General features: G+C 37.1%; 1 protein-coding gene across 1 annotated transcript in view; it reads right to left on the bottom strand.

Moving 5' to 3' along the window:
- PDGFC (platelet derived growth factor C) overlaps window positions 1-27948 on the bottom strand; it is a 100836-nt gene that overhangs the window by 33756 nt on the left and 39132 nt on the right. Inside the window, exon 2 of the mRNA XM_015860984.2 lies at window positions 10051-10246. Coding sequence (XP_015716470.1) covers window positions 10051-10246 — 196 coding nt within the window. The remainder of the gene's footprint in view (window positions 1-10050; window positions 10247-27948) is intronic.

Here is a 27948-nt window from a genome sequence, read left to right as displayed (position 1 = left end):
CATATTTAGAAAGGAAAGAGAGGCCAAACATTTAGCTTGAAGACGTTTTCTTTCAAAGTTTGTGTTCCTCACTTGTAACAAATTTTGGAAGCTTTCCTCTATCAACAGAAATCTCCAGCAACAGTTCAATGAGGAAATTCACATTTATTTGGGTGGATAAGGAAATACTGGAGCACAAAAGAGACACTCAAATCCATGGCATCTGATGGCAGAAACAGTCTTTTTAAGTATCCTTGTTATTGCCCATAGGCCAAAGCATTGTGCAGCCTCCAGCAAAAATCACAGGATGAGACATGGAGAATGCAAAGTTCACAATGGAGAGAAAATAGAAGGATCTCAAGTAGAAAAACAGCATAGAAGGTCAGTGACAGTCTGAGCCAGAGAAATAAAAGTGGATTTCAGGCAAAGTACAAACCTCCTACTGCAGCAATACTGCTGTAGAAAGAAGAGCACACACTGCACCACTGATTCAACAGGAGGAGAAATTTTTTTTTTTTGTCACCTGTACTGCCACTGCCATGAATACTAAAGGAAATCTTCCTCTGATGCAGAGGAGTTTCGTGTGAAATTAAAATCAAAATGCTAAAAGAAATCAAATAGTAGGTAATTATGAAATTGCAGGTACATGCACACTATTTTTCAAGTTGTGTAAGATGAAATCTTAGTTTTGGTAACTTTTCTCATCTAGAGTTGCCAAGCAGTACAACTGTAACAGAAGTTTGCAAGCTTCAGAATAGCTATTTAATTCCTTCACCTGTCAAATGCATTCATCTATCTCATAATATTTAGTATTTGTTGCCAGTAAACTATATTCACCCGCACCTCAGACTGGGAAAACGCGGCCCATCAGTAAAGTCCAGCACTAACAAGTAGATAAAATGTTCCTGAAATCACAGAACTTGAACACTGCGCATCCATACAACTTTGCTGTTAGTAACTCAACCTGCCACCAAAGGTAAGGAAAAAAAGCCCTCCGATGAGATAGAAAGTAAAGTTTGCTGGAAAAAAAGGAAGGGAAAGGGGACCTTGGCTGAAGTCTTAACCCTGAGGACAGCACCAACAAATAATCAGCAGTGGGATTTTTTTAAACTAAAAGAGGAAAGATTTCAATTAGATGTTAGGAAGAAATTCTTTACTCAGACTGTGGTGAGGAACTGAACAGGTTGTCCAGAGAAACCATGGAGATGGAGATGCCTGGATATGTTCAAGACCAGACTGGATGGGTCCCAGCCAACCTGATCTAGTGGGAGGTGTCCTTGCCCACCTCAAGGTCTTTCCAGTCCAAGCCATTCTATGATACATTATGTGATTCTATAAATCTTCAATAAAACTAAATTAATTTGACATGAACAGAAACTTATAACTGGGGGCTACTTCGAATGTCAGTAAAGATGAATTATTAGAAGAAACATCCTTTCAAAGACTACCAGATAGAAAATTAAAAATATTTTATATATTCCCTTTTGATAGTGCCTTTAAAAAGGGAAGTCTGCAAAAAAATCAAAGGCACCTGGAGTCAATTGTTTCCAGTTGCTGAGGTGCGTGGCACTGGCAGTTTCCCTGAGCATCTTTGGGAAAACTTATCAGAGCCATCAAAGAAGAGAGCAGATGAGCCAACAGTTAAGGAATGAGTAGTTCCACTTAGCAGCTTATGATTTCTGTTATGCTTGATGTTTTAATGTAAAAAGAGAAAGTGTTGAAACAGGAACAATTTGAGGCAAAATGAATTTCCATAGCTGTAACTGTATCTGCTGATCCTACACATACTGTGTTTTAACAGTCACTGTTACAGAATAGCATACCCAGAAATAACTGATATAAATAAAGTGATGAGGTCAGTTTTTCATACTCAGAAATTGATGTTTAATTATACACAGACATCACGTCCAGCAATAAACTTCACTTTTGGCCAATACAGCAAATGAGTATATTATATAAAACAACAAGTATCTTTCCATGTCTACATTTTTCATGAAATAAAGATACTCAGAGTATAAACAGAGAACATTTCTAACTTCCATTCCCCAAATATGGATTGTAGTTTCTGTGCCAACCTACACTGAATACATCTATTTTAGAATATGCAGTGCTGTGCATTAGGAGCTGCCTTATGGAAACACATATTCATTCACAAATGTTATATGGTTGCCATGGCTCTCTCTATTTCATCTTTCCTCATACTGGTTAATAACACCCTGAGGCTTCTAACAGAACTGCACAATTCCTTCTGTACTTCTATCTTGCTATTTAGGATACATTTAAAAAAAAAAAAAAAGTAAAAAAAAAAGTTTAATCCTTAGACTGTAGTTTCCTTCCCCTTCACTCACTGTAAGCCACTTTGATAATGACTATGCAACACTGCACATGAAAGGAGAAAATGAGGCATTTTAAACCCCTAAATGCTACTCATCAAACAGCCAACCACTTTTCAGGTAAAGGAAAAGATTCAGTATGGTTATCTGATTTGGAGGAAATACCTGTTGTATAACTGTTCTGGTGTCTAGCAGAAAACACGTTTCCATTTTCTATGGACCTCCTGAAAACCTGAGGGATCAGCTGAGGCAGCTACATCTCATGTAGTAGCTTAGCTTTTGTCTCTTGAAAACAAAGCAGTATATTAAAGAAAAAAAGATAATTCATATGTATTAATATTAAAGAAATATTATTAATATTAAAGAAAAAAAGATCATTCATCCCTCATTTCAGTGATAATTCATAAGTGAAGTACTGCTGAACACACTTCCTTTCCCTCACGAGCAGTACATTGGCACACAAACACAATGTGAAAATATATAATGGTTACTGGCATTTATGTGCACTGGTGAACAAGTATCTCCAGCTTAAGCATGTGGATACTGCAGACCATGAAGATAACTTCTGCCTCATGGGGGAGAAGGAGCACTAACTTTTCCACAAGAATGGGAATTTTCAAACTAGATGCAGTGGCAGATCCTCTACAAGCTCTAAACCAAAATAATTCTATATTCCGACAGCAACCTGATAATTATTTAAGTATATGTTAAATTTGTCACACAGATAAAATGTGTAAATAAGTGTTTTCATGAATAAAGCAACCACAGAACACAGATCTAGATAGCCTGTGCCATTAACCTAATTTACACAAGTATCATTTCTAATGAGACCTTTTTCTTAATCACTTGAATAACAATCTTAGGATACAGAAAGATATATGATGATCATGCAGATAAAAAAAGTAGAGTTATGTAGGGAAAAAGACCCCTTTGTTAAGATTAATTGTTAGCTTTCTGAAGCATTTCTGATGCTACCTATACTCATGCTGTTGACCATAGTCAGTGCACCTCCTTCAGCTTCTCTGAATCCATAACTAAGTTTTTATTGCTGTTTTTAAAGTTGCATTTTAAATATTTAAATATTTAGCCTAGTATCCCAAATGGTAGTTTTTCCTGTAGGCACAATCTCTTATATTCTGAAAAGTGGCTATGGATTGAGTCAATGATGTGAAAACTACCGGTTAAGCAACTTCTCAGTGATTTCCTCAAGTAAATTTTAGAACACAGCAACAACATTCCCAAAGGGTATTTTAAGCACATGAAAACCCTCCCTTGATGCATCATCATGCACCTGGTCAAGTCTCTCCTCTTCATTCTTCCTCCTTACTGAAGAGAGGGACTCTACCCAGGCTTATTTAAATGAAAACACTTCTTTCTTTTGTTTAGTGATACAACTACATATGGTTTCTTTCTTCAGTAGCACACAGAATTTACCAAGCCAGCACAGCCCATTTATCACCAAATCCAATATCCTGCTGCAGGACAGGCTAATAACTGCTACTTGATCAGAAAGTGAAAAATCCCTGTAATGTTACTGAGGAATTGGAAAACAGTGCATGAGGCAGAAAAATGTGTTCCCAACCCTAGCAGGAGATCAGTTTACACCTAAGGCATGCAAGGAGTTTCCTCTCACTTCAGTTTACCTAGTTATAAATTAATGGACGTAAAATTATGCAGACCTATTTTTAATCCAGACACAGCATACCAATCGGAGGCCAGTATGAAACAGAACTTCCTAATAATTGCTGCTTGCTTGTTTTATTGTCAGAAAGAGAAAAATATCTATTTATTTTACATTATTATCACCCTGGAATACTCATACATTACCATCTATCTTTTTACAGGATAAGTAATCCTGCTTTTTCCAGTCTTTCTTCTAATTGCACCTTTCCAGATATCCCGATAACCCAAAAATCAGACCACAAGATTGAAAGCATTGTTCAGATGCTTCCTGAACTCTGGCAGCCTGGGAATATGGCCACTGCCTGTCAGCAGCCATGAGGTCTCCTGTCAGCCTGCCTCTCCTCTGAACAAACCAAGTGACTCATGAATCTCACCCTCAAGATCCTTCACCATCTTCATGGCTCTAAGCAGGGGAAAGCTACTTGTAAAATTGACAGCAAGCCTCCTGACATAACTGTACTTAGCCCTTCAGTATCCAGAAAAAACAACAGGGAGGGAGTGCCTGCTGTGTGTAAATGAACACTAAGAGAGCATACACAGAAACTACAGGTTCCACTGATGGGTCTGCCTTTAGTGCTGGCATTTCTCTGGACATCAGGTACATGAGAGATGCATGCTGACAAGTGCAGTGGCTGCACGGTGAGCCTACACACCTCAGCTCAGGTGGCCATAGCTCACAGCATGCACTGGTGCCCCCTACCCCAGTCCTCATTTACTCCTACATTTTAACAAGCACTTGGGAAGAAGCAGAGAACTCCATTAGCAGTAGCTGTTCCCAAATTATCCCAGAGACAAGAAAGACCTAGCCGTGCCACACTCATTTTCAGAATGAAAACTAGGGTAACATGAAACGATTTTAGAAGCAACAAGCTAGTATTAGGATTATTTACAAAAATATTTTGATACTACAGACACAGTTTACTTCATTCAAACAGCTTGCTTGAGATTGAGAGGACCAAGAAGGAATATTAAGGAGTCTAAAATGTTTTCTAAATCAATTGGTGATAGTCTCTGGTGTGAATAAAGAGTAAGGGATTATGACAACTACCCACTCAGCAGCAATCACTCTCCTACCATTCATCAGAGCTGTGAAAATTGATTTTAAATTACCCTTGAAATAGGATCTATTATCGCATCCACTGGTAATAGCAGATATTAAAAATGAATGCTGGATTTACTTTAAAGGAGGAAAAATGTTGGTAGGCAAGATTTCCACAACAGTCCCTAAGTTTGAGTAGCATGTGCTCCTCATCACTCTGCAGGCTTTGCTATCCTCTATTCAGACCATGGAAGCACCTTGCTCCATTTTCCTGTCTTGTGTTGAACTTTGATTTGTTTACAGAGTACAATTTCGCAGCTATAAACCATTTAAACAGAATGGAGTTTAGTCTTTTTAGAAGCTTAAGAAAAGTGTTAAAGAGTAGTCTTGGCAACAACTCTACTACTGAAGTTTTATCTTCTTTTACTGCAATATCTGCTTTGTCACATTTACAAACTTATTATCAAATAAGTGGTATTAAACAACTTTTAATACACAGTAGAGAACCTAAACTGAATGCTTATATTTAGAAGCCAAATTCAGAATACAAATTGGGTAATATTTTTGTCTTCTGCCATGAAGTTAATTATGATCCTCTCCTTTTCACAAAACCATCTACTTTGAGCATACACTGGTAATTGCACCGCAGAGTTTAATCACAGCAGGAGCTTAGAAGAGGTTTAACTCTAGACTATGAAAGGCTGAGCTTCCACTGACTGCAGCCTCTCCTGGACACAGGACATGCCTCTGCCAGAACCAACTGCTGACAGCAGTTAAAGAGCAGGATAGGACCAGCTCAAGGATGAGTTACAGTACAAATCAACATTTGGGAATCAAAGAGATGAATTTTCTGAAATCATGGAATATTCAAAAGAAACATCTTTCTAAAGTAAATAAATAAATAGAAGGAACACCATAGTTGTACAATTAGGAATGGAGATAAATTTTCCTAGTATTTAATTTCAGAAGTGAGCCTAAACCAGACTGATGGAAAAAGATACAGTTACTGATGGAGAAAAATGCTCTGTTTTTCTTCAAAACATAAAGTCATAGAATCATAGAATAGTTTGTGTTGGAAGGACCCTTTAAGATCACCTAGTTTCAACCCTCTGCTGTAGGTAGGGACGCCTCCATCTAGACCACGTTGCTCACAGCCCTATCCAGCCTGGCCTTTAATGCCTCCATCAGAAGTGTTCAAGACTGCCAGGCAGCAAGGAAAGCTCATCAAATGTCAAGAAATTATGTTTCTTTCTGAATTTTTGATAGCATGTTCTTAGTACATGCAATAATATTGTCTCTATAACACACAGGAGGCAAAAGAAAAACAACTATATGAATGGGTTTTTTCCTCTGCAGGCTGCAGTACAGAAAGATCCTAAATCTGCTCTTTCCTGCACATGCTCTGTTGATGCAGTAAGGTGCTACTGTGACACAGGCCAAACAGAAGTGAAATATCTATCATCTTTTTACTTAAACACCATGCAGCTGCAGCTGTGCATCTGTATTTAACTCCACATGTTAGATGGAGAGTTTTGTAGTAATTAAAAGAAAGGAAGGTCCATATGCTCCATTAGGTCTTATATTACATGAAAAGCTCCCTTTAGAAAATCATGTAACAAAATGTTTGGCCTTTGTATTCTGCTTGCCATAACTCACTACCAGATAGCACGCATTTGACATAATTTATGTCAAAGAAACAGCTATGCAAATATTTTCCTTCTTCAAAGATACTGAATACAGACAGTGTCTCTACGTTTCTCCTTAATATACTTGTTTCAGCCTTGTCAAACTGAGCTGAAACTTCAAGATTTTTAATTCTTGTCAACACTTTGCTAATGATACTTTCATTAGGAACATAGGACTGTTTAAGCAGTTTGGATATGGTTTCCTGGAGCCAAAGAACTTTGATGTTCCCTGAATGGAAGGGAACAGCTTGGGCACAGTTCAATCAAAAGATCTGAAGTGAAGAAGAATAGCACACAGAAACATTAGGGAAAAGAGAGCTGCCTGTGCCTCTGTATCTTAAAGCATCATTCTAAGTACCCCTGGAGGAAGAACATTCCTAGAATTAAAACTTAAATATTTAGTTTAATGTGAGGACGGTCAAAAACAGTCACTGTACTACTCACAGGTTTTATCCAAATGCTTCACTTACATAACTGCAACAACAGATTCACATATGCAGCTGCTAAAAGCTTCACATAAAAACAAAGAAAAGCCTATACAACAGACTACAGTTCATACTTCACATCACCAGAGGACTGAAGAGACTTGTAAATGAATGTAGCCTTCCTAAAATGAAGATGAGTGTCAAGTGCCACAGAGTATTCAACATTCATTCAGTTCCACATTCCACTTGTGTATTTTAATCCATATAATTTTATCTACAGTAATTGCACTTTGGATTCATAGCACATTTCTGTGATTTAGTATATATAATAAAATTCAAACAAATTGAAATCATCTGATAATTAGAACAAACAGCTGCCACCACCACCAAAATGAACAACTATAGCAATTCAGTGCACAGCAAGAGAGTGAGTTTGGCACACTTTACTATTATAGGAAAGACTTATTATTTATTGCTGCAGTGTATGACCAGCTCAAAACATCAGACTGCTTATCATTGGCAACTGTAACACCTGTTCTTCAATGAAGAAAGCTAAGTCTGTATCTTCATGATTGGAGGAGTTTATCATAAAACTTTGTTACTGAATATTTTCAAAGACTGTGTGGGGAAAAATATCAGATGTCTCTTTTAAAAACAAGCAAAAACAAACAAAAAAACTTCCTCATAGTTAAATTTTTTCAAAGGGAAAAAAGCCAACAACTGTTCTTTACCCTGGATGAGTATTTTAAATTAATTAATTAAAATTAATTAAAATTATGGAAGTTATTATGCTTCCAGTTAAGACTGGGTTCTGATGGCATGAGCATAGAATTTGCTGTAATGTAAGTAATTTGTTAGTACATTTTCTGAGTTGAACTGCAGGTAAAAATGGAATGGAAAAGAGCTGTGCAGGATAATGAGATTCAGATTCAGGAAACTATTTAAAAGGGAGGCTAAACTGGTACCTTCAGTACCAGTTAAAATCCTTCTGGACAAGAAGTGAAGTGTCAGAACTGACTCTGGAGAAATCCAAATATGGCCAAGCCAGCCAGATGTTGGCTTCTAGTAACAGATGCAGACAAATTGATCCTTGGAATAGAACATCTCTCCTATGAGGACTGGCTGAGAGAGCTGGGGCTGTTCAGCCTGGGAAAGAGAAGGCTGCGAGGTCACCTGATTGCAGCCTGTCAGTATCCAAAGGGGAGCTACAGGAAAGAAGGGAATACACTCCTTTGCAGGGTCTGTGGTGAGAAAAAAAGGGTTGAGTTTCAAGCTCAAAGTGGGGAGATTTAGGTCAGATATAAGGAAAAAAAAGTTATTTACAGTGAGGATGGGGAGGTACTGGAACAGGTTTCTAAGTGATATGGTTGATGCCCTGTCTCTGGAGACTTTCAAGGCCAGGTTGGATCAGGGCAGCCTGATGGAGCTGTGGTATCCCTGTTCCTCACAGGAGTGTTGGACTAGATGGCCTTCAGAGGTTCCTTCCAACTCTAAGTTTTCTATGATTCTATATTTTATTCTGTTCTTTGTCATATAAATTTGGTCTTGAGAAACTATCGATTACTTTTCCAACAACAATATGGATTTGTGACCTTCAAGATGGCAGAAACAGAACAGAGTCATAAATAGAATGGAGGCAACAAAAGCCCTCAGCTTTTTTACAGAAAGGAGAAAGAAGATGAAATCATTTTAGTAAGAACAAGACCTAAGAAACACGACATTACTTGTACAGAGATTATTATGATAATAATTTAACTGGCCTGTGTAGAATTGCTTTACGCAGCTAAACTCTGCAAAAGTTAAATGCTTTCATTTCCTTAACTTGTCAACTGTTTGTACTCACTTCACATAAAAAAGATACATATTCCCTTCCTTTACTTACATTGTTACTGAAGTTAAACCATATAGGAACATTTTCTTTGTCAAAAACAACAACATTTCTTTTTCAGAGGGTTGTATCTTCAAAGTTAAAAAGACTAATGTGTCCTCAAAAGTGCACATACCAGGATTTGCAAACATCCAGCTGCCTGGTATACATGCACAAATATGAGCATGATAAGATTATGAGTGGGTGAAGATTATGAGTGGCTTAATACTGCTTTTTAATTTGACTAGCGCTTTTGTATTCATCTCCTTGTTTACTTAAAATAAATGTACTCCCACTAAAATACTATTCGAGTCACAAGATTAAAAATATTTTAACTTATCTTACTTTTTGCTTTGCAAGTGGATGAATGAGTCACCCTACCTGGATTTTCTTTCACTTCACTTCACTCTGCCACATGCAAAGAAAAGAAAAAGCAAGCTAAGTTTTCATTTAAAAAGGGAGTGCACTCATCTGAGCAAACATATGCTTTATTATATTTGACATGGCCTTGACAATTACTCTCCTCAGAATTACAAAGAAGATATCTGCCCATCTGTTACGATCCATGACTCCCAAAATAAGAATAAGCTCAAAAGTAACCTCTAAGAAACCCAAACTTGAAAAAAAATAATAAATTAATAATAATAAAATAGATATGAAATATACAAACAAATGAAGATTAATTAATTAGAAAAACTGAAAGCAAGTAGCAAACATACAGAGTAGTAAAAAAAAAATAAAATCTAAAACAGAGGGAAAAAATAAAGCAAAAAAAAAACCTACTTGGAAAGGAAAAACTGGTGTGAAATACCTCCCCAGGAACACATCAAAGCAGGATATGACATTCAAATGATATTTCAAGCATGAAATGCTTTCCTAGCACTGCAAAAGAAAATCAGTAGCTAATACATTAGAGATGTGCTTTTATAAATATATTGATATGCAGGTGAAACATTTTTGCAAAACCTGAGCAATACTCTTGTTCCATCCCCCAAATCTTCTTTATGATATTTTGTAAGTTAAAGCAAAAGTAACTTACTTGCAAATGTCATCTTCTGGGTCCTCAAGCCCAAATCTTTCATCAAAGGTAAGCTGTATCCACACATTTTCATCTACTGCTACTAATCTCCACACTAGCACAGTATTGCGTGGGTATGTGTGTGGGAACTTGGGGCTGTGAATACTTCCATTAGAAGTCACAGTTATTATCTTCTCATGCTGAGGATCCTGCACTCCTGTAGTAAAGAGAGAAAACAAACACATCAATACTGTATTTCTTCCCCTCTTCCTAAAGTGTATAACATACATAGAAAAAGTCCCTTTGTTCTGTTTGCTTTTTAATTCATTTTGTCAGGAAAATCTATTCAGTAAAAGCAGATTAAGAGATAAAGTTTGGTTTGCAAAAACAACAAAATTAATCAAACCCAAGCTCCAACTGTTGGTCAGAAAACAACACATGTTCAAGTGGAGGTAAGAGAAATGTGACTGTATGGTTCCTTCAACTCCGACACATAAATGCAAGACTGGAGCCCTCACAGAAGTCCAGCAGCCAAATCATGCAGGCTGCTGATGGCTCCAGTTCATTGTTACTGGGAAGTGCAGAGAAATCACTTGAAGGTACAAGGGCAGGGCTGCTCACACCACACACCTACCACACAAAAGGGCTGGTATAAATTTGCCTCTCATTAGAAGAGACTTCTACATTTACTGGGTCCAGTGACAAGGATTATGATGGCTGCAACCATGCTGAGGGATGTACTGGCACAACATTAGCCTGACACAGGAGTGTGTCAGGGATAAGCTATTTGGAAGTATACAAGTATATGAAATAAGACATTTACTGACAATTTCCTACAGAGGGCATCCCTCAGAATTCTTCAGCTTTTTTAGACTACAAGATACATGTAAAAATAAATGTTTTATGTGGCAGTAAATGAACTCAGAAGAAATACACTGACTACATTTGACTTTAAAGCACACAGAAGCACTAAAACAGTTTCTTTGGTGATGAATTCACAAGTGTGAGGAATTGCCAAAAGGAAAGGACTCCTTTGGTGATTGGCCACCGTGACTGTCAGGGACACAACTCTCTTCACAATAACTCAAACAACCTCATTGCCAAGTGCCCAGCATTCCCAGGAATTCATATTCAGCAGCTGGAATCAGTCTGTATGGAAGACTGAGCTGCAAACAGGAGGCACGGATCTAAGTTGAATATTTTTCAACATCATGACAGAAAATGATGAGATCTCTAAATGACAAAATTTAATTCCATAAGCACATCAAAGGAAAAAAAAAATAAAAATCTTCATGCTATAGCACAAGACTTCTACTATCTTTGACCTTTTCTAAAAATCTGTATATAGTCAAGTTTGACGCTGCACTCAGTAAACCGTAGCAATCCTCAGTTACCTAATTAATAACCCTAGTAACTAAATACATGTATAGTTTTGTACTGGGGAGTAATTCACTTTATTTTCTTTTTGGCAATTAGTTTTGTCAGTTAGTTACTTCATTTTTGTTTGTTATATAAGCAGCATGGTGATGAAAATACATTTGAAACTATGTAAAAAGTCTGTGCTTCAGTCTACAATGAAAACATGCACTGTAATCGTACCTTATTATAGTAACATATAAAGGCTGACAGCTAAATGAATGTAGTGCAAGAAAAGAAAGCTATACAAACAGCATTGCAATTTCAAAGGAATTAATCTATACTTAACTGTAATTTAAAGCCTGACAGATTTTTGCCTTCTATTCTGATGGACCCATGCCTTCTACTTGTGGTATGAAAATGGAAACTTTTCCTTTACATGAATTGCTGCTTACATAAACCTGAAGGAGCATGGTTTTGCCAGTATTCACACACAGTTACAGAGGACTGACAGCCTTGCAGATGCACAAGGGAGAACAGCAAGCAGTAATAAGAAGAAAAGCACAAAAGATGTACAAGAGATTCTTAATTTAGATGCTTCCCTAGGTGCTGATTTTTTTGTTAGCTAAGTCACAAGCATTTTTTTTTTTTATTTTATTTTTTTTATAGTGCATAGCATGCCAGGAGAGAGCTCCGTATTAAATGCAGCAGCCAACAATAATAGAAGTGACTTTCCCAGAGATTAGTATGCCAGAGTGCTATTTCTTTAGTATGCAAAGGAACATTGTTTAATTGATGACACTATATTCAGTGATACTTTTTGTCTTGAAAAAGCACATATAGGATTACAAATCATGTTATATTTCACCACGTATTTCTTTTTTTTATATCATCAGGACAATGACAACCACTTCAGCGCAATTAAGGTCTGTAAGTAGTCCAGACATATCAAATGAGAAGCCACTAAAGAGAGGCAAAGGAACAAAAAGGCATACTGTAAATTAGTGAACAGGACTTGAAGCATCCCCAGTATCTCCAGCTCCTCTGTTTGCAAAGGAAAAATGTCTCTTACACAGCATTGTTCCAAGAACATATCAAATTCTCATACATATCACTTGCTCCATTTCAAATATTTGCTCTCACACAGTGGAATTTCTTTTGCAAAAGAATTATTTTGTATGACCACAAAGGAAAGTAATTGCTGTCACTGGAGAATGAGGCTTGTTATTTGTCTTCAGATAAGCTGCAATATACGTTTTCACTCATTCTACATAAATAAATGGTACCACCACACTGCAAAAAACAAGTGTTCTCCTATTGAGCTCATGCATGTTCTGAGTATTTTGAGTAACCTGTGTGAAGAGCACAGACACCTGAATGTAACTAAGTTGAGACTACAGTTTCTGGTTCTTTTCTGGAATTACTTTACAATTTCTGGCTTTATTTTAGGATTAAGTCAATTCTGGTTACACTTAAGAAGGAGTAACAAGTTCATCCAGACTTACAGTGGTCAGCTGTGTAAAGCTGACCAAAGCTATACATATCAGTCCTCACTGCTCTGACCTGTTTGCCTTGATATTAACATCTCATTGATCATAATTTTTCATACAGCACAGATCAACTCAGAAGCATCATTCCAGAAGAGGGCTGAGGCAGGTGAGGCACTAGCTTAGCCTGAGCGCAGCACCACTGCATGAGCGAAGTGGGACAGACAGGGGCTTCTGAAAATAGCTTCTTCAAAAAGAGAGCAGAGATCACCTGAAGGAGAAGGTTCTAGAAATGAGGCACACTAGATGGAGAAAACACCTAAGCTGACCCAGAGATGTGGCATGGTTACACTTATTGGGGAAAGACTGTATGAGCATCACAGGGCCCGACACTGAAGAATGAGTTGCCATAGTAGTCTTTGATGCGGTGCAAGATGCTATCACCAGATTTACATACCAGTGTAGACAGCCTGCACATGAAAATTACAAGATTCCAGACATTCTGAATGCATGGCAGTGCCTAACCCCTTCATTGCAATGGTAACACAGATGAAAAACCACGGTATCACCAAGAGATCAGCAGATGCCACTGTAAACTGAAATTAAACCCACCAACAAGACAAGCTCATTCCTGTCTACTTCAAAGTAGGCCTCTTCCCCCATGGGCACAATACATTTCACAAAGATCAGTGCTGACACTTCTAAAATATAGCAAATACCTCTTCCAAGTACATTGTAATCACTACATTTTGGTGGGGGTCACGGGTAAAACTTGGACAAATCGGATACAGTTCTGGAGCACCAAGGAGTGGAGAAACAGCCTTGGCCCCTGGGTGCTACTCTGAAGGCAAGTTTCCTTCAGAGGTGTAGCACTGGTAATACCAATTTTTAAAGTGCTTTTGTTAATCTTACACTGATTTCACATAATAATTTCTTCTGTAAATAGGGCAAGATCAGAGTTCTACCACTCATGGATTGCTCATAGATAATCTTGTTTATTTCATTCTGAAGCCTTCAATTATGAGAAACAACTTCTAGGCTTTCAGTAAGAGCTATATAAGGCTATCAATGCTTCAAAAACAATGCCAGGTTCAAATAAAGAAAATTCAACTCTAAATATTTACAGATTAAGATTAGAGCTCTTTCTGATATACAGTAATGCAGTATGTGCAAGTCCTCTGCCTTAAAACTCAGCAACAAAAGATGATTATTTGTTCATTACCATAGAACTTCAAAGGGATGCATTCTTTTATTATCATTATTTGCAAGGATTTCCTGCAACAATCCCATGCAATTTCTACAACCCTCCGCACTATGTACAGAAACAGACTTTGTAAAAGAAGCCCTTTGAAATGTAACATAATATGGTATTTTTTCCAAACTTCTGAAAAGCAGCAAACCTACTTTCAGAAGTAATAACTAAAGGAATATGAGAATACTTCTTTCTATCCTCTGTCTCTGGTTCACTTGCCTCCAGGCACTTCATAGCTATTATCTGAATGTAGCAGCAAAATTTAACTCTTTTTCCAGGTACAAAGGAAAAACTGGAAAATAGTCTGTTACTGGCAAAAAACAGAAGGCAAATAACCCAGCTTGATATTGTTCACATGTAAAGTGGGTATTGGTGCAAAAACATCCAAAATCATACAAATGCTGCTCTGAAAAGATCTGTGGGACCTCCAGTCCAAGCTCTTGGTTGTGTTATTATTCCTGTTTGCACCACAGCAGGTCACACATATGAGGACTGGCATTTTCTTGTCAACTCCCAAACTTGCACGGATGGAAACTCCATGGTGTCTTTGGCTAACTTGCTCCAGTGGCATATTAAACTCCAATGTAAGATGTTTTTCCTCATGTTCAACCTGAACCTCTCTAGCTGAAATCCTAAGCAGGCTGTTTGGTTGGCTGGTTTTTCGGAGGACAGGGTTGATTTGTCTTTTTTTTCCCCCTCACATGTAGGTTGGCCACCAGGTCATGCTTGTAGCTGCTCTTAAGCATCTGTAGCCTGCTGCCAGACTGCCCCTTATGGCGCTTTCAACTGCCCATAAACAAAGCCATCTTCGCTGCCGTCCACTCATGTACCACTAGATACCAAGTCTTAGAGCCTGGTAGTCAAGCTGACTTCAACCTATCCAGCAAGCAGTCTGTTGTTCCAAACTGTCATGCTTCAAGTACCACAAGAAATGCTTTTGAAGCATGAGGGCTTGTTTTCATTGTACCTTTTCAAGTAGTGAGCAAAGAAAAACTTCACACAGGCTTGATGTATCTACTAAGATAGCTTTGAGTAGTACGGCTTGTGGTTTTCTGGGTTAAATTTCTAAAACCCATCATGCCTTTAGTGGAGGTTTGATTCTGAATTGCTTCTATGCTTTGATATCTTTGAAATCTTAGTGTGATTCTTCAGATATTACTAAGAAATAACCTGAAAGAAAAGTTTACAAACCCATAACATGCAATATACATAAATAAGCTGTCAACTGTCACATGATAAATTCACCTTCTAACAAGAAATCTGCTGATTTAAACAAGTACAGGAATGTGTACAGGACTGTATTTGTTTCACTATTGCCCCTACTATTATTACATCTTAAAATCCTACAGTTTCTCCCATTTCATTGCCTTAAGCACTGAATATCATATATGATTTAACTGCTGGTTAAAGGTCTTTCTCCTGTAGCTATGTAAGGAGTTCACAGAGACAAGATGAGCAGAGAAGAGCAAGGTTTCAAATAGATCTTCAGGAACCTAGAGTTTTGGCAGCTGGCCATGAGGGAAGGACAAAAGAGAAGGGGAGGGAAAGAAAGATATCATTGGAGAACAGAACATAGAACTGTAGTAACAGACTCAGTAAGGTTTCTGTCATGGTTTTGTGGAAACAGTAAACCAGAAAACAGTTGTCCAACCAGACATGCTTACACCTACTCGGAGATTACAGTTTTTTATTTACTTCAAAGGGACAAAAATTACATCTTAAAGTGTTTGGGAATTTGAGTGGATAAGACAATATTTTCAAAATAAGTAATCTTTTAAATTGTTCTGCTACTCAAAAATGTGACATGGGTTTGTTGATGTTACTTTTACAGGAAACTGACGTAAAGTTTGAAATAGGTATCTAAATTCATAATTAGAACCAAGCAAACACCAACAGAAATTATTACTAAAATAGTACCTCTGTGATAACAACATAGAATGTTTTTGCAAGTGTGAAAAACATTGCACGTAAGTGCTTGAACACAGCACTCAGTATTGTCTCCAATTTTATTAAGACAGGACTTAAAAACTACATCCAAAATTAGATTTGTCAGTATTGGAAACTGCACACGTGAACAAAAATTATCAGTTCATCCTGAATAACTGTACAGCCTAAGCAAGGTAGGAAAAAACACAAAAGCAGTAGTATTATCCCAATTTCCTAAACTGTGCATGGCATAGAGTGGCTACAAGTTCAATAAGATAACTTCAGCAAAACTGTGAAATTAATCTGGATTTCTTTTTATGTCAGTTAAAAGCATTAGTTTCAAAACCAGATCTTAAAACTTCCTTGCATATCTCATTTTTTAGTCCTAGATATCGTTCCCACCCCTGCCCTCCACCTCCCCTTTAAGATCCACGTGATTCATGTCCTTTACAAAAAATTCCTTAATCTGACCCATTCAAAAATTTCACTTCTTGATCTCAATTTAGACATTGTTGAAAAGCGAGGCTTAATTTTATTATGCCCCTTTTCTTTATGGTTCCTTCAGTTTATACTGCATGGCACTTGTTAAAAGCAGACACTAGTAAACATTTGGGAAAAAGATTATCCATGGCCCATGTGGAATTCAGCCTGAATAAATAGACTCTATGGATACGGTATGTGTTAAGTAGCTACATCTCATTTTCAGTTTTATTCAGAATGAAAAAATATAGTCCTGTCTTCATCATGCTATTGGAGGTAAAAAAAAAAAAGATACTACCCTGATCTTTATAAATATCAGTCCTGAAATATTTTGCTTTGTTTTTTCCATTGTTTTGGTATTTGTGTGGATTTTCCTTTTAATTCTTTATTATAGTAATAGTGATTCAAATATTTAAAAAGGTCACCAGTATATTTCAAGCTCTGAAAATAAGCTGTTTTTCTAATTGATTTAGAAAATTATTACTGCTTAGCTATATGAAAATGCAACTCTCAAGGATGGTTAAGATTTTTATTAAATAATTACCATGATCAGCGCACATAAAGGAAACAAAACAAACCCAAAGATTTAAGGGATTTGCTCACTGCAATTGAAGGTGTGACTATTATCACATCTACAGCTAGTTTTAACTACAGAACAAGACTAACTATAACAGTGAATCCAACGTGCATTCAATTCACTGTCAAAAAATGCAAAGGGTCCTATGCAAACTTAAAAAGCTTGTGCCAAACTTTTGATATAGAAATAACATTGCTACTGGAAAGTCTACAAGCCAGATTAAAGCTACTTCAGGCTTGCACTGTATATACAAAAAACATAGCTCTGGCATATCCTTATGTCAGAAAGGCAAGAGAAACAAAGAAAGTACTATAACAAAATTATTTTTGATTTTGATATTTTCAGAACCGGATTACACTATAGTCCCAAATTCAAGGACACAAACCGTTACATCTTTAATATATGTTAAAGTAAAAAAGATGTTAGCTGGTACTTACCTGCTAAAACAAATTTTCTGGACGAATATAACATCTTCATTTGAATTCAATTTACTTTCCACAAGATGATTGGGCAGAAAGTGGTTATGCGGTATCAATACTGATCTATAGGTATGTATATAAAACAGCTGTCACTGAATTTGAAGAATTTTAAGCAGACAGAACTCAGCATAACAACCAAATCTGAAACACTTGTTTCTAGTATCTTCTAATGAGAAATTAAATCCTGTCACAACCAGAAGAATACTTGTCCAGAAAAGGATATGAAAGTCTAGAAGCAATTCAGAAACAAAGCACTAGCACAGCTACAAAATCCACTGCAGGGTGAAAAATAAAAGGTTTTGTAGAGTATAAAATGGCCACATAGAGCAGTAACACTTCTTTACAACTCCTTCATTACCACGTGTTTCTGATTCTGCTGGTTATTGAAATGATGTGCATGAATGTCAATTTATAGACAGCCCATAATGACAAGCAATGAATATTTAAAATAACTGATAAGAATTCTGGTAAAACAGGACAAAATTTCTAGGAAAAAGTGTCATAGATAGCCATGAAAGAACTATGTCCCATGGCATGGGCAATACAACAGCCTGCTTTGAGCAAAATCACTGCCAAAAGACCCTGTTGTTAATCTAGAAGAGCAGGTGCTTTTGAAGAAGACTGACAGCAGGGTCACAACTCACTTCATTAAGAAGATTATGTACACCATGATATAGAAATCCATTGGTATCCCTAGCACATCCATAGTTCCACTTATTCCATGTAAGCCTTATTTATTCCCATATAATTTATTATTCCAGAAATGAAGCTTAAGCTTGTATTTCTGGGTCACCTGACATCTCTTTCTGCCTACCATTAATACCAGAATTCTTCCAGAATGCCTATGTGGGATACTCTGAAAAAGCTGCACACTGTAAAATGAAAAGTGAAATCTAAATATAATATACATAGAGAATGCTTAAAATCAATTTGAAATCTGTTAAATCAATGTTTATCGAAATTTTCAGTCAAACTGATCTTTCTTCCTTATTTTAAAGTGTCTTATCTGTAGTCTATTCTTTGAAGATATCACACAACTAAAAAAGCAGCTTCTTGAAACTGAAGGCTTTATGCTAAGATTTTTATATGCCACAGGTAAAGCATAATCTGCATATCAAAGCTTCGCTGCTGTCAAGAAATACAAAGTACTGGATACCAAATGTTGACTGTCTCTGCTCCAAAGCTGAATATGAGAGCAAGGATTTCTGAGTGAAAAAATCAGCTAGGTATGATTTTTCTTCTTATTATTTAAATACAGAAAATTAATATTTTGAAAATATAAGTACAATGAAGGGTCTTTATCTTCTGCAAAGCAGTCAGCTGAAATAATGTCCTTGGTAATCTGCCTTGATTACTGGAGAATTTACTGTTTGAAGACTCCTACCTCACTGAGCTGGCTTTAGGAAAGTGACTTGATTTTGTTTCTTGCTGTTTGGAACTTAATTTAGCACAATTTGTTTACATGGTGACTAACTGACATCTTGGGTACTACAGGCCTGTCAGCCTGACCTCGTTGGCAGGAAAGATTATAGAGCAGATAGTTTTGAGTAAGATCACACGGTGTGTAAGCAACAACTTTGGGATCAGGTCCAGACCCCGTGGGTTCATGAAAGGCAGGTCCTGATTGACAAATCTCATCTCCTTCAATGATTGAGTGACCCACCTGCTAGATAAGAGAAAGGCTGTTGACGTAGTCTACCTAGACTTCAGCAAAGCCTTTGACACTGTGTCCCACAGTACTCTCCTGGTGAAGATGGCAGCCCGTGTCTTGGACAGATACACTTCTCACTGGGTAAGACATGGCTGGAGGGCTGGACCCAGAGAGTGGTAGTAAATGAAGTCACATCCAGCTGATTGGACCAGCTGTGAGTGGTGCTCCCCAGGTCAGTACTGGGTCCTGTCCTGCTTTGTATCTTTATCAGTGACCTGGATGAGGGGATTGAGAGAACCCTCGGTAAGTTTGCAGATGATAGTAAGATAGGAGGAAGTGTTAATCTGTCTGGGCATAAGAATATCTGATAGAGGGATGTGGGCAGGCTAGATTGCTAGGCTGAAGCTTATGGGATGAAGTCCAACAAGACCAAGTGCTGGGTCCTGCACTTTGACCACGACCCCAGCAATAATACAGGCTTGGAGCAGATTGGCTGAAAGACTGTGTGGAAGAAATGAATCTGGCGTTGTTGGTCAATACTCAGCTAAGCATGAGCTTAAAGTGTACGCAGATGGCCAAAAAGGCCAATGGTATCCTATCAGAAATAGCATTATGAGCAAGAGCAGGAATGTGATCATCCTGTATCCAGAACTGGTGAAGCTGCACCTCAAGTACTGTGTTCAGTTTTGGGCTCATCAATTGGATGTTAAGAAAAATCTTTTCTCTGAAAGAGTGGTCAAGCACTGGACCCAGCTGCCCAGTGGGGTGGTTGAGTCATCATCCCTGGAATCGTTCAAGAAAAGTTTAGATGTTGTATTAAGGGACAAATAAGCCTTTCAGGTGATGCATCACATGAAATAAGAAAGGCTGAAGTACTAGGGATGATGAAGGTGATTTCACTTTAAAATAGGACTCTTCTTTCAAACTTATGAAACATAGACTTGCTAACAGAAATACTTTCACTTGGCGATAACTTTAAGACTGATTTCAGCTCCCATTTCCACCAAGGCATTATTTAAGGAGGTAAATATCTGCTTATAAAGGATAATTAGACTAAGTCTTTATGGACTGCATCCTGCACTAAGATACACATGTTAGCACATAAACAAATAACCCATTTTTAATATATTATTATTCAAATCTACAAAAGTGGAAGAAATCCATACATACAGAACTTTTACCTAAACTATTTAACATTCTTGAAAGAAGAATATAAAGGAATCTGAGTTGACTGTTGCACAGACAGACCACATGCATTCATATACAGGAATTTACTGGAGAACTGATGAACAACTCTAAGTTCTTACATCAATTAATATTTGTTACTGCAGAGTTCAGCAGAGGTAACTCTAATCTGCAAAGTTTTCATGGATTTTACAAGGTTTATAGCATTTACAAACTTACAAGTATTTTTCATTCTGTGATAGACAAAAAAAAAAAAAAAAAAAGACTTCTAGCACAGGACCTCATCCTAGTCTTTTCAGGTCTTGTGGCCTAACTATTGCTAGGTGCTCTTCCAAGAGTAATTTCATATCTACTTGTAAGATACAAGGAATTCATAGCACAAGTGACAAAGTAATTAAGAAGGACAACAACAACACATTATTACCTCATTTTGAAATTGGCCAAATCTGATGTAGTCTAAAAAGATCGTATGTTCTCAGCTCATGCAAAAGCAGATTGTCTCTGGAAGAATTCTCTCACAATGGAACATGGAACACGAGGAAAGAAACTGCTTCTGTTACCTTTGGAGACGAGCTAAAGATCTAAAGCTAATAAAAATGAAAATCTTCCTGCTTATTTTGTGATACTGATGTTAACCATATCAAATAGAAAAGGCATAAATGAAATAAAAAATGCTAAGTCATGCTTAAAGGAATCATCATCAGCTTCTGTGTGAACCAAAAAGCCACTGACCTCTGTCTGCAACCATCCAATCATTTATCCACTGAATAGTTCAGCCTTCTTCCTTTGTCTACAGATGCTTTCATGCCATCACAGGAGGCCACCAGATCGGTGAGATACAATATGCTCTTGATGAAGCTGTGCTATCTCAGATCACCTCCTTATATCATCTGTACCTTAATATAGCTTCCAGGAGGATCTGCTCTGCTTCTCAGGTAGAGAGGTGGATGTTCAGGCAGATGAGCTTCATAACATTTCCTTTCTCCCTTTCTTAATGTGAGTGATGTTTCCCTTTTTCCAGTCACTGGGGATTTTGCCTGACAGCCATGACTTATCAAATACAATAGCTTGGCAATCACGACAGTCAGTTCGTTCAGGACCTGGAATGTGTGTCCTCTGGCCCCATAGACTTGCACATATTCAGTCTCAAACTCAGAGGTGGTCTCAGACTTTCTCTTCTTGCTGAGTACCTCAGCCTTCTGCTTCTATCTGTTGAAGCCAGTTCTCCCTTCTCGTTTATTGCCTCTGACAGAGCCTTTCGCCTGTCTCTCCTGACCAACATACCTGTAGAATCCCTTCTTGCTATTTCTCATATCCCCTGCCAAGCCTAGTTCCATAAATGAAGGTATCCTAGGATATTTCAGACATTTACTGTATTGTTGGGAGATTTTCCACAAGGACTGAAAGTTTCCACAAGGTTCTGTGTTTGCACTTTGTCCAGAGTTGCTTATTATCCTTTCTACTTCTAGAGACTAGTCTAGGAAAATGTTAAGCAAAAGCTGAATTGAGACAAAGTAACCTTTGTAAAGTAAAAATAGTATAAATTAATAAAGGGTCTGAAAGCACAGTTTTTCTCTCTTTATTTTGGCAGCTTTTCATATACAACTCCCTCCAACCCCCAACAGTTGGAAAACTGGGTTCCATTCCATTTGCAAGTACATCCTGCAGACGGCAGTAAGGCTGCTTTATCCATTTACAGAATCACTTGCTTTCCTTGCAATTGCTGTTAAAATTCACACTGATAACAAAAACACTCACCCACTCTCAGACACATGCACTAGTCCCCCAGCCACTAATCCTTGGTACAGGACCAGATCCCTAGTCATCACTAGGAGCAAGAAGCCAGCAAATCTGGCAAATTCTTGCAGCTCAGCCCCAAGTCATTCTGCAAAATATTCCCAGATTGAGTCATTTCATCTTAATCATTAGGATTTCCTGTTCTTATAATTCCTTTCCCAGTAGTTCTATTGGAAAATAAAGCCTCAGAAATATCAAGTAATCCCAATACTTATCAGCACTTCACAATTAAATAGCCCAGGGACTTGTTAAATTCATCTTTTATAGCCTTCTTACAGTTACTGTAAGAAGAGGAGAGAAAAACCCACTTCCTTCTGTGATAAACTTCATTTTAATAGTATTTATTCATATTGCGGTTTCAAGTCAAAACAGTTCTATCTCCATGTTACAAATCAGGAGTCAGAATAAAAGGTTTACAGTCATTGTGTAAATGAATGAAAAAAACCTAGTGATGAATACTTGCTGAGCCTATCTACTCACAGAGATAAATCCTGAAAGCTGATGAGAGGCACTGTCTTTTCCTAACAAAGCATCTAATTATCTCTTCGGTGGGCTCAAATTACCAACTGCTCTGGGCTAAAAGACCAGTCTTAGATTGTTCACATAAATTCAGATCTATAAAAGGTGTAAGATACTGTGGTTAAGTCAAATCAAAATATTAAACTTAAAAATTTAGTGATGTGCAAAACTAAACACCACCCATAAAACTGTTCTTCCATGTATACTAAAAAATAGTTCAGCACAAAATTTGCATCTTATAATCAGAATACCTTTTTTTTTTTTTTTTTCCAGTTTAGGGAAAGGGAAAGGAAAAAAGGGGGACTGAGGCAAGAGGGAAGCAAAGTTGTTGCAATCTTTTATTACTATCATTAGAAAAACAAAATCCAAGACCTATCTCACTATTAATACCTGAAAGTCTAAATTAGCTATAGTCATTTGATGATGCAATCTACAAGAACCTTTCTCATCTGCTCTTGCACTTTTTTATTCCATTTACATTACAGCTGATAAAGTGGAAACAACCCAAACATAAAACAGCTGCAAACGTGCTTCCAGGCATCCAGTGCTTCTATTAACAGAGAATATGCTTATACTGTCAATGTATGTAAGTTCAGTTCACTAAGAAATAAAAAGTCAGCTGCTACTCCTTATTAACAAGTCAAAAAGAATCCCCAGCCAAACACTGTTCTTAACTGAAATTTGAGTACCAGTTGGTATCCAGTTGTTCATTTAATGACAAAAATGTACTATTTAGTGCATCATTTCGATGGCTTTTCCTATGAGTTTCATGTTTCACTGCATTTTTTCCATTTTTATCCCTGCATAACAGCACTACCTAAGAGCTGATCAACTCTAAGCCTCTTCACTTACCTAAGCCTGTAATACCATTTAGCAGTTTATAGAAAAAAAAAAATACCATGCAAATATCAGACTCAAGAATCAGAAGTATTAAACATCAAAGTTCGTACACATGTTAAATAAGAACATGTAATATTTGACAATTTACATCTAGATAGTAAAAAAATTATTCAGATTCTTCCATCCACCCACAGACACCAAGTGTTAAGTGACACTTTAACAGTCATACTTTTACTGCTATGAAAGAGAAAAAAAGGAACAAAATACATTTATGATTAAATAATTTCATCTTGAAAGCCACTATGGAGTCCTCTTAGCTTCCTACAAATTTGCTAGATTATTAGCCATCACATTTGTTCCCGAGATTAGAGTCCTTGGGATGAAGGCAGAGGAAGCCATCAGCAGAAACATTTCTACTATTTATGTGGAAAACCCCAGATTCACTCATTTTAGAGTAGAAGTCAAAGACCATTTACCTTCAACAAAGGTACAAGGTTTGTACAACTCTCTTCATTTGCATATCTTATCCCCTCTATTTTCCAAAATAATAACAACCAAAACAAAGAAAAAACAATCCTGTGTTGCTTTCCCTTCTTTTAGCGGAACCATTTAGCTACTTTCACCTCTATAGCAAGATAAAAATCTGGACAACAGCAGAATATAGATCAAAAAAACTTCACCTATCATTGACAACTCCAAATTACGGCTCATAATAACACTCCAAAGTTTATTCATTATGTCTTCATTTCAGAAAGTTTTTTTTTTTTTTTTTACATTTCCCCAACAAATTCACTTTTCCTTTACCTGTGTAACAACTGTTACATCCAATGAGTCTGAAAACACAGAAACAAAAAAGTTTGAGAGTTGTAGTAATAACAGCACAACTGTCTCATGCTATCAGGATAGATATTTATCACTCATGAATACGAGTGTTTAATAAGTCCAGATACTTCTTTTTCTTTTAATTTCTGGGCTTTTCTGCACCAAGTAAGGAGCTGTGGATGAAAGAAGAAAGATTTTGGTACCAAGTGAAGCCTACAGAAGGGACAGGGTAGTGTGTGCATGTAGCTAAGAAGCTGACAACTAAACTGAAAAACTTACTCTTGCAGCTGTCTCCATTCTCTTACTAGAGCTGCACAAGCTATGAAAAGTTCACATCATAATTAACTACGTTTTCACTTTTCCTCTATAAAAGACACAATCACTTTTACGCTGATGCTTGTATTATACATAATTACTGCTCTGATGATCAAATAAAATAAGTGATAATCATAACAGCGTTTATAGTGTTAACTAATGCATCACTAGTGGCAAATTATTCACTGTAGATGTTTCTTACAACAAATATCATTTCTCTTTTGTTTGCTTTATTATCTGATAAAGAGATCTTTTTAAAATACTTCCTAGCAGGCAAGCTCTCAAACTTCAGAGATTAATTATTGGATACTTTTCCCCTATTATGCATTGCTGCTGTTTCTCCTCCCTGACAGTGGTAACTTAGCAGGACTAACATCCTGCTGTTAGCTTTTTTTTTTTTCCTGACAGATTACATGTAAATACCCATAATTTTTGATAGCTGTATATGTAAACACACTTTAAATAAATGTGTATAAAATATCTGAGAGCTTACCCAATCTAAATACTATCCCAGTATTTATTCTCACTATTTGTGAGGTCTCCAATTTCTGTAATCACTCTTGCAAATTACAACTCCCAAAATAATCTAGATGTCACACAAGGAGAGAGCTTCTGCCACTTCTCTCGGGTCTGCTCTCAGAATAATGTGTTATTCATGAGCAAGACTACCAGGCTGTGCTCTTCAGAAGTATCAGAGCAGCTGAATTAGCATTTTTGAAGTAAATAAAAACAATAAAATCTTCATAGAAAAACATTCTTGAGACTACATCTGTCCTAATTCCAGCATAAGCCTAACATAAATAAATAAAAACCTGTGTTTGTGTGGCTCACAAATGGAAAGAGTCATTTTTTGTTTCATAGAATCCAACTTATAGTCAGGGAAGTTATGAGCACACTTGCCATCTGTACTCGAACCCTAATGGCACAACTGAATTGACTGTATATGGACAGAGATGGTCTCAAAAAGATTTGGATTACAAAAGAGATAAAAAGTAACAGATGTGCTCATCAGCAGGCAGACTGGCATTCACTCCACAGCAGGTGAAGCTTCCAAGATTAAGCAGACTGGAGCAACTCATCTGAGCTTGCAAGTCACAAAAAAACAGATTCATAAGAACCCTAAATATGAACAGGGGAAAAAAAAAAAAAAAAAAAGTAAATTAAGAAAATAAGATGTCTGTCTCTAATAATGAATGATAAAGCTACCACTCTGAATAGAGTCTCAGCCGACCCCCAGTTCCCATAGATGCCCCTGCTGTAGGTAACAGAGCTCCTACAGGAACTCCAAGCCTGTCTGAATGAAGAGGGATACACAACTATGCCAACCTGGGACTGGGACTCTTGCTTTACCTATGCTGCTCACAGAGTTTTAAGCATTGCAGCACCCACAGAAACCCAATGTGACTAAAGGAAGAAAATCAGACCACTTTGATTGTGGTCCTCCTCACAGGAGAGCAGTGCCCAAAGGTGGCAAAAGAAACACTAGCCCAGATAAGCAGCCAGACCACAGCTCCTGCTCTCAGGGAAGCTGCTCAAATAGAGCTAAGCATCAGGCACTTCTACTAGAAAAGCTTTCTTCCTGGAAACACAGTTATGTGGAAAAATCCTGGGAAAGCCTCCTTAGGCTCAGAACTGATCTGTTTACAAATGCCACACAAGTCCGTTAAGCAGGGGGAGGGGAATTACGAGCATCTCATCTTCCTAAGTAAAAATTACTAAAGTCAATAAAAGATTTTTACTACTCTTATTTTTTAAAACATATGCTCCAATGATTTGTAAAACCATAACTTACTATGCATAAGACCGAGGTCAAGGAAGAAGAAAAAAAATTCATCTTTATGTATTTGTGTAGCCTCCATCAGAGTGGTAAGCACATCTGAGCTTTATCCTATTTTACTAGTTCTGAAAGGATTTACTTTATTATTATTTAAGATAGAAATAATGAAATAGTGTTTCCAATAGAAAGACAGAATCTTGGAAGAAGCCCAGTTTTCTTCCACTCTGCTTCATTAGGTCACGTCATTCTCAGATCAGCAAAACTGCCAAATACTTCTAAAGCATGCTTCAGGAGTGCCAGGTGGCATTATTCAGAAAGTCTTACAGGTCTATAGGATAGGCAGCATAAAAAGATGTTATTTTCCATATGAAGTCCTACTTCTGACTAATGGAATGTTTCCTTCACAAAAAGTCTATGTGTGCAGTGGTCACAAGGCAGACTCGTTTTTGTTTAATAGGCCTCCAGTCTTCAAATGAAATCAACATGTAAGTTAGGTGGCAGAACAGTTAAAAATCAATGTATTCTCCTACTTAATATTTCTCAAGGATTTAATACATCCTTACATATTCTTACCAATTCCAGCTCTGCAAAATTCAAGTTTTAGGCTCACTGAATTTAGTGTCAATTAAGATTCTAGTCCTGGATGTGAACACTTTATTCTACCTGCAATATACAAGAATAATTTTGAGAACAAGCAGCAAAAATTTTACAAAAGATTCTCCACAGATACTGTCTAGAGAAGAACAGAGTATCAGAGTTTAACGACAGAATTCAAACACCATAGGAATGTGCATGTTGCAGGCGTCAGGGCAAAACAGAATGGATGCTAACACCCTACATAACAGAAGTACATTTATAATTGCTCTCTTCCCAGTACAAAAGGGATTAACATAAAACCCACCTTGATGTAACTGGGAGTGAGCTGGCAGAATGAATGCCAGATGTAAAAGTTGCAGTGTTTGATTTTAAATTGCCTTCTCAAATGATCTGGTCAACAGCTCAGGAAAAAAAACAACAAACAGCTAATAATGATGTTGGCTACTATTATTGCTAAGGATGATGATATCATGCTGTATATCTTTGAGAATGAGTGTGTAATTCACAGAACTAGACTTTGAGTGTGCCTAATTTCTGAAAGTGATTAATTAGCACTTGATGTTTCATAAATCCATTATTCAAAGGGAGGGCAAGAGGAATGGTGATCACCACCAGCCTGGCTACAAAAGAGTTCCTCTTCTTTCTGCATCAAGTGGAGTGAAAAGTTTTAGTTATAACATTCAAGTTATTATTTCCCCATTGCCAAAAAAATGGGGGTGAGCTTCTTTCAATGTTCCTAATTCTATTTCACTTAGTTTTGGGGACAGGTATTTATAGAACAACATAAGCTAACAGCCCTGATCAGAATTAGCCAGCTATCTGGACAACATGAAATTCTCCTCTAACACATGGTCTCCAG

The sequence above is a fragment of the Coturnix japonica genome, chromosome 4 (assembly GCF_001577835.2).
Source record: "Coturnix japonica isolate 7356 chromosome 4, Coturnix japonica 2.1, whole genome shotgun sequence".
In the NCBI taxonomy this organism is placed as follows: Eukaryota; Metazoa; Chordata; class Aves; order Galliformes; family Phasianidae; genus Coturnix; species Coturnix japonica.
Note: the sequence above shows the minus strand (reverse complement) of the source record. Positions and strands in the feature narration are given on the sequence as shown.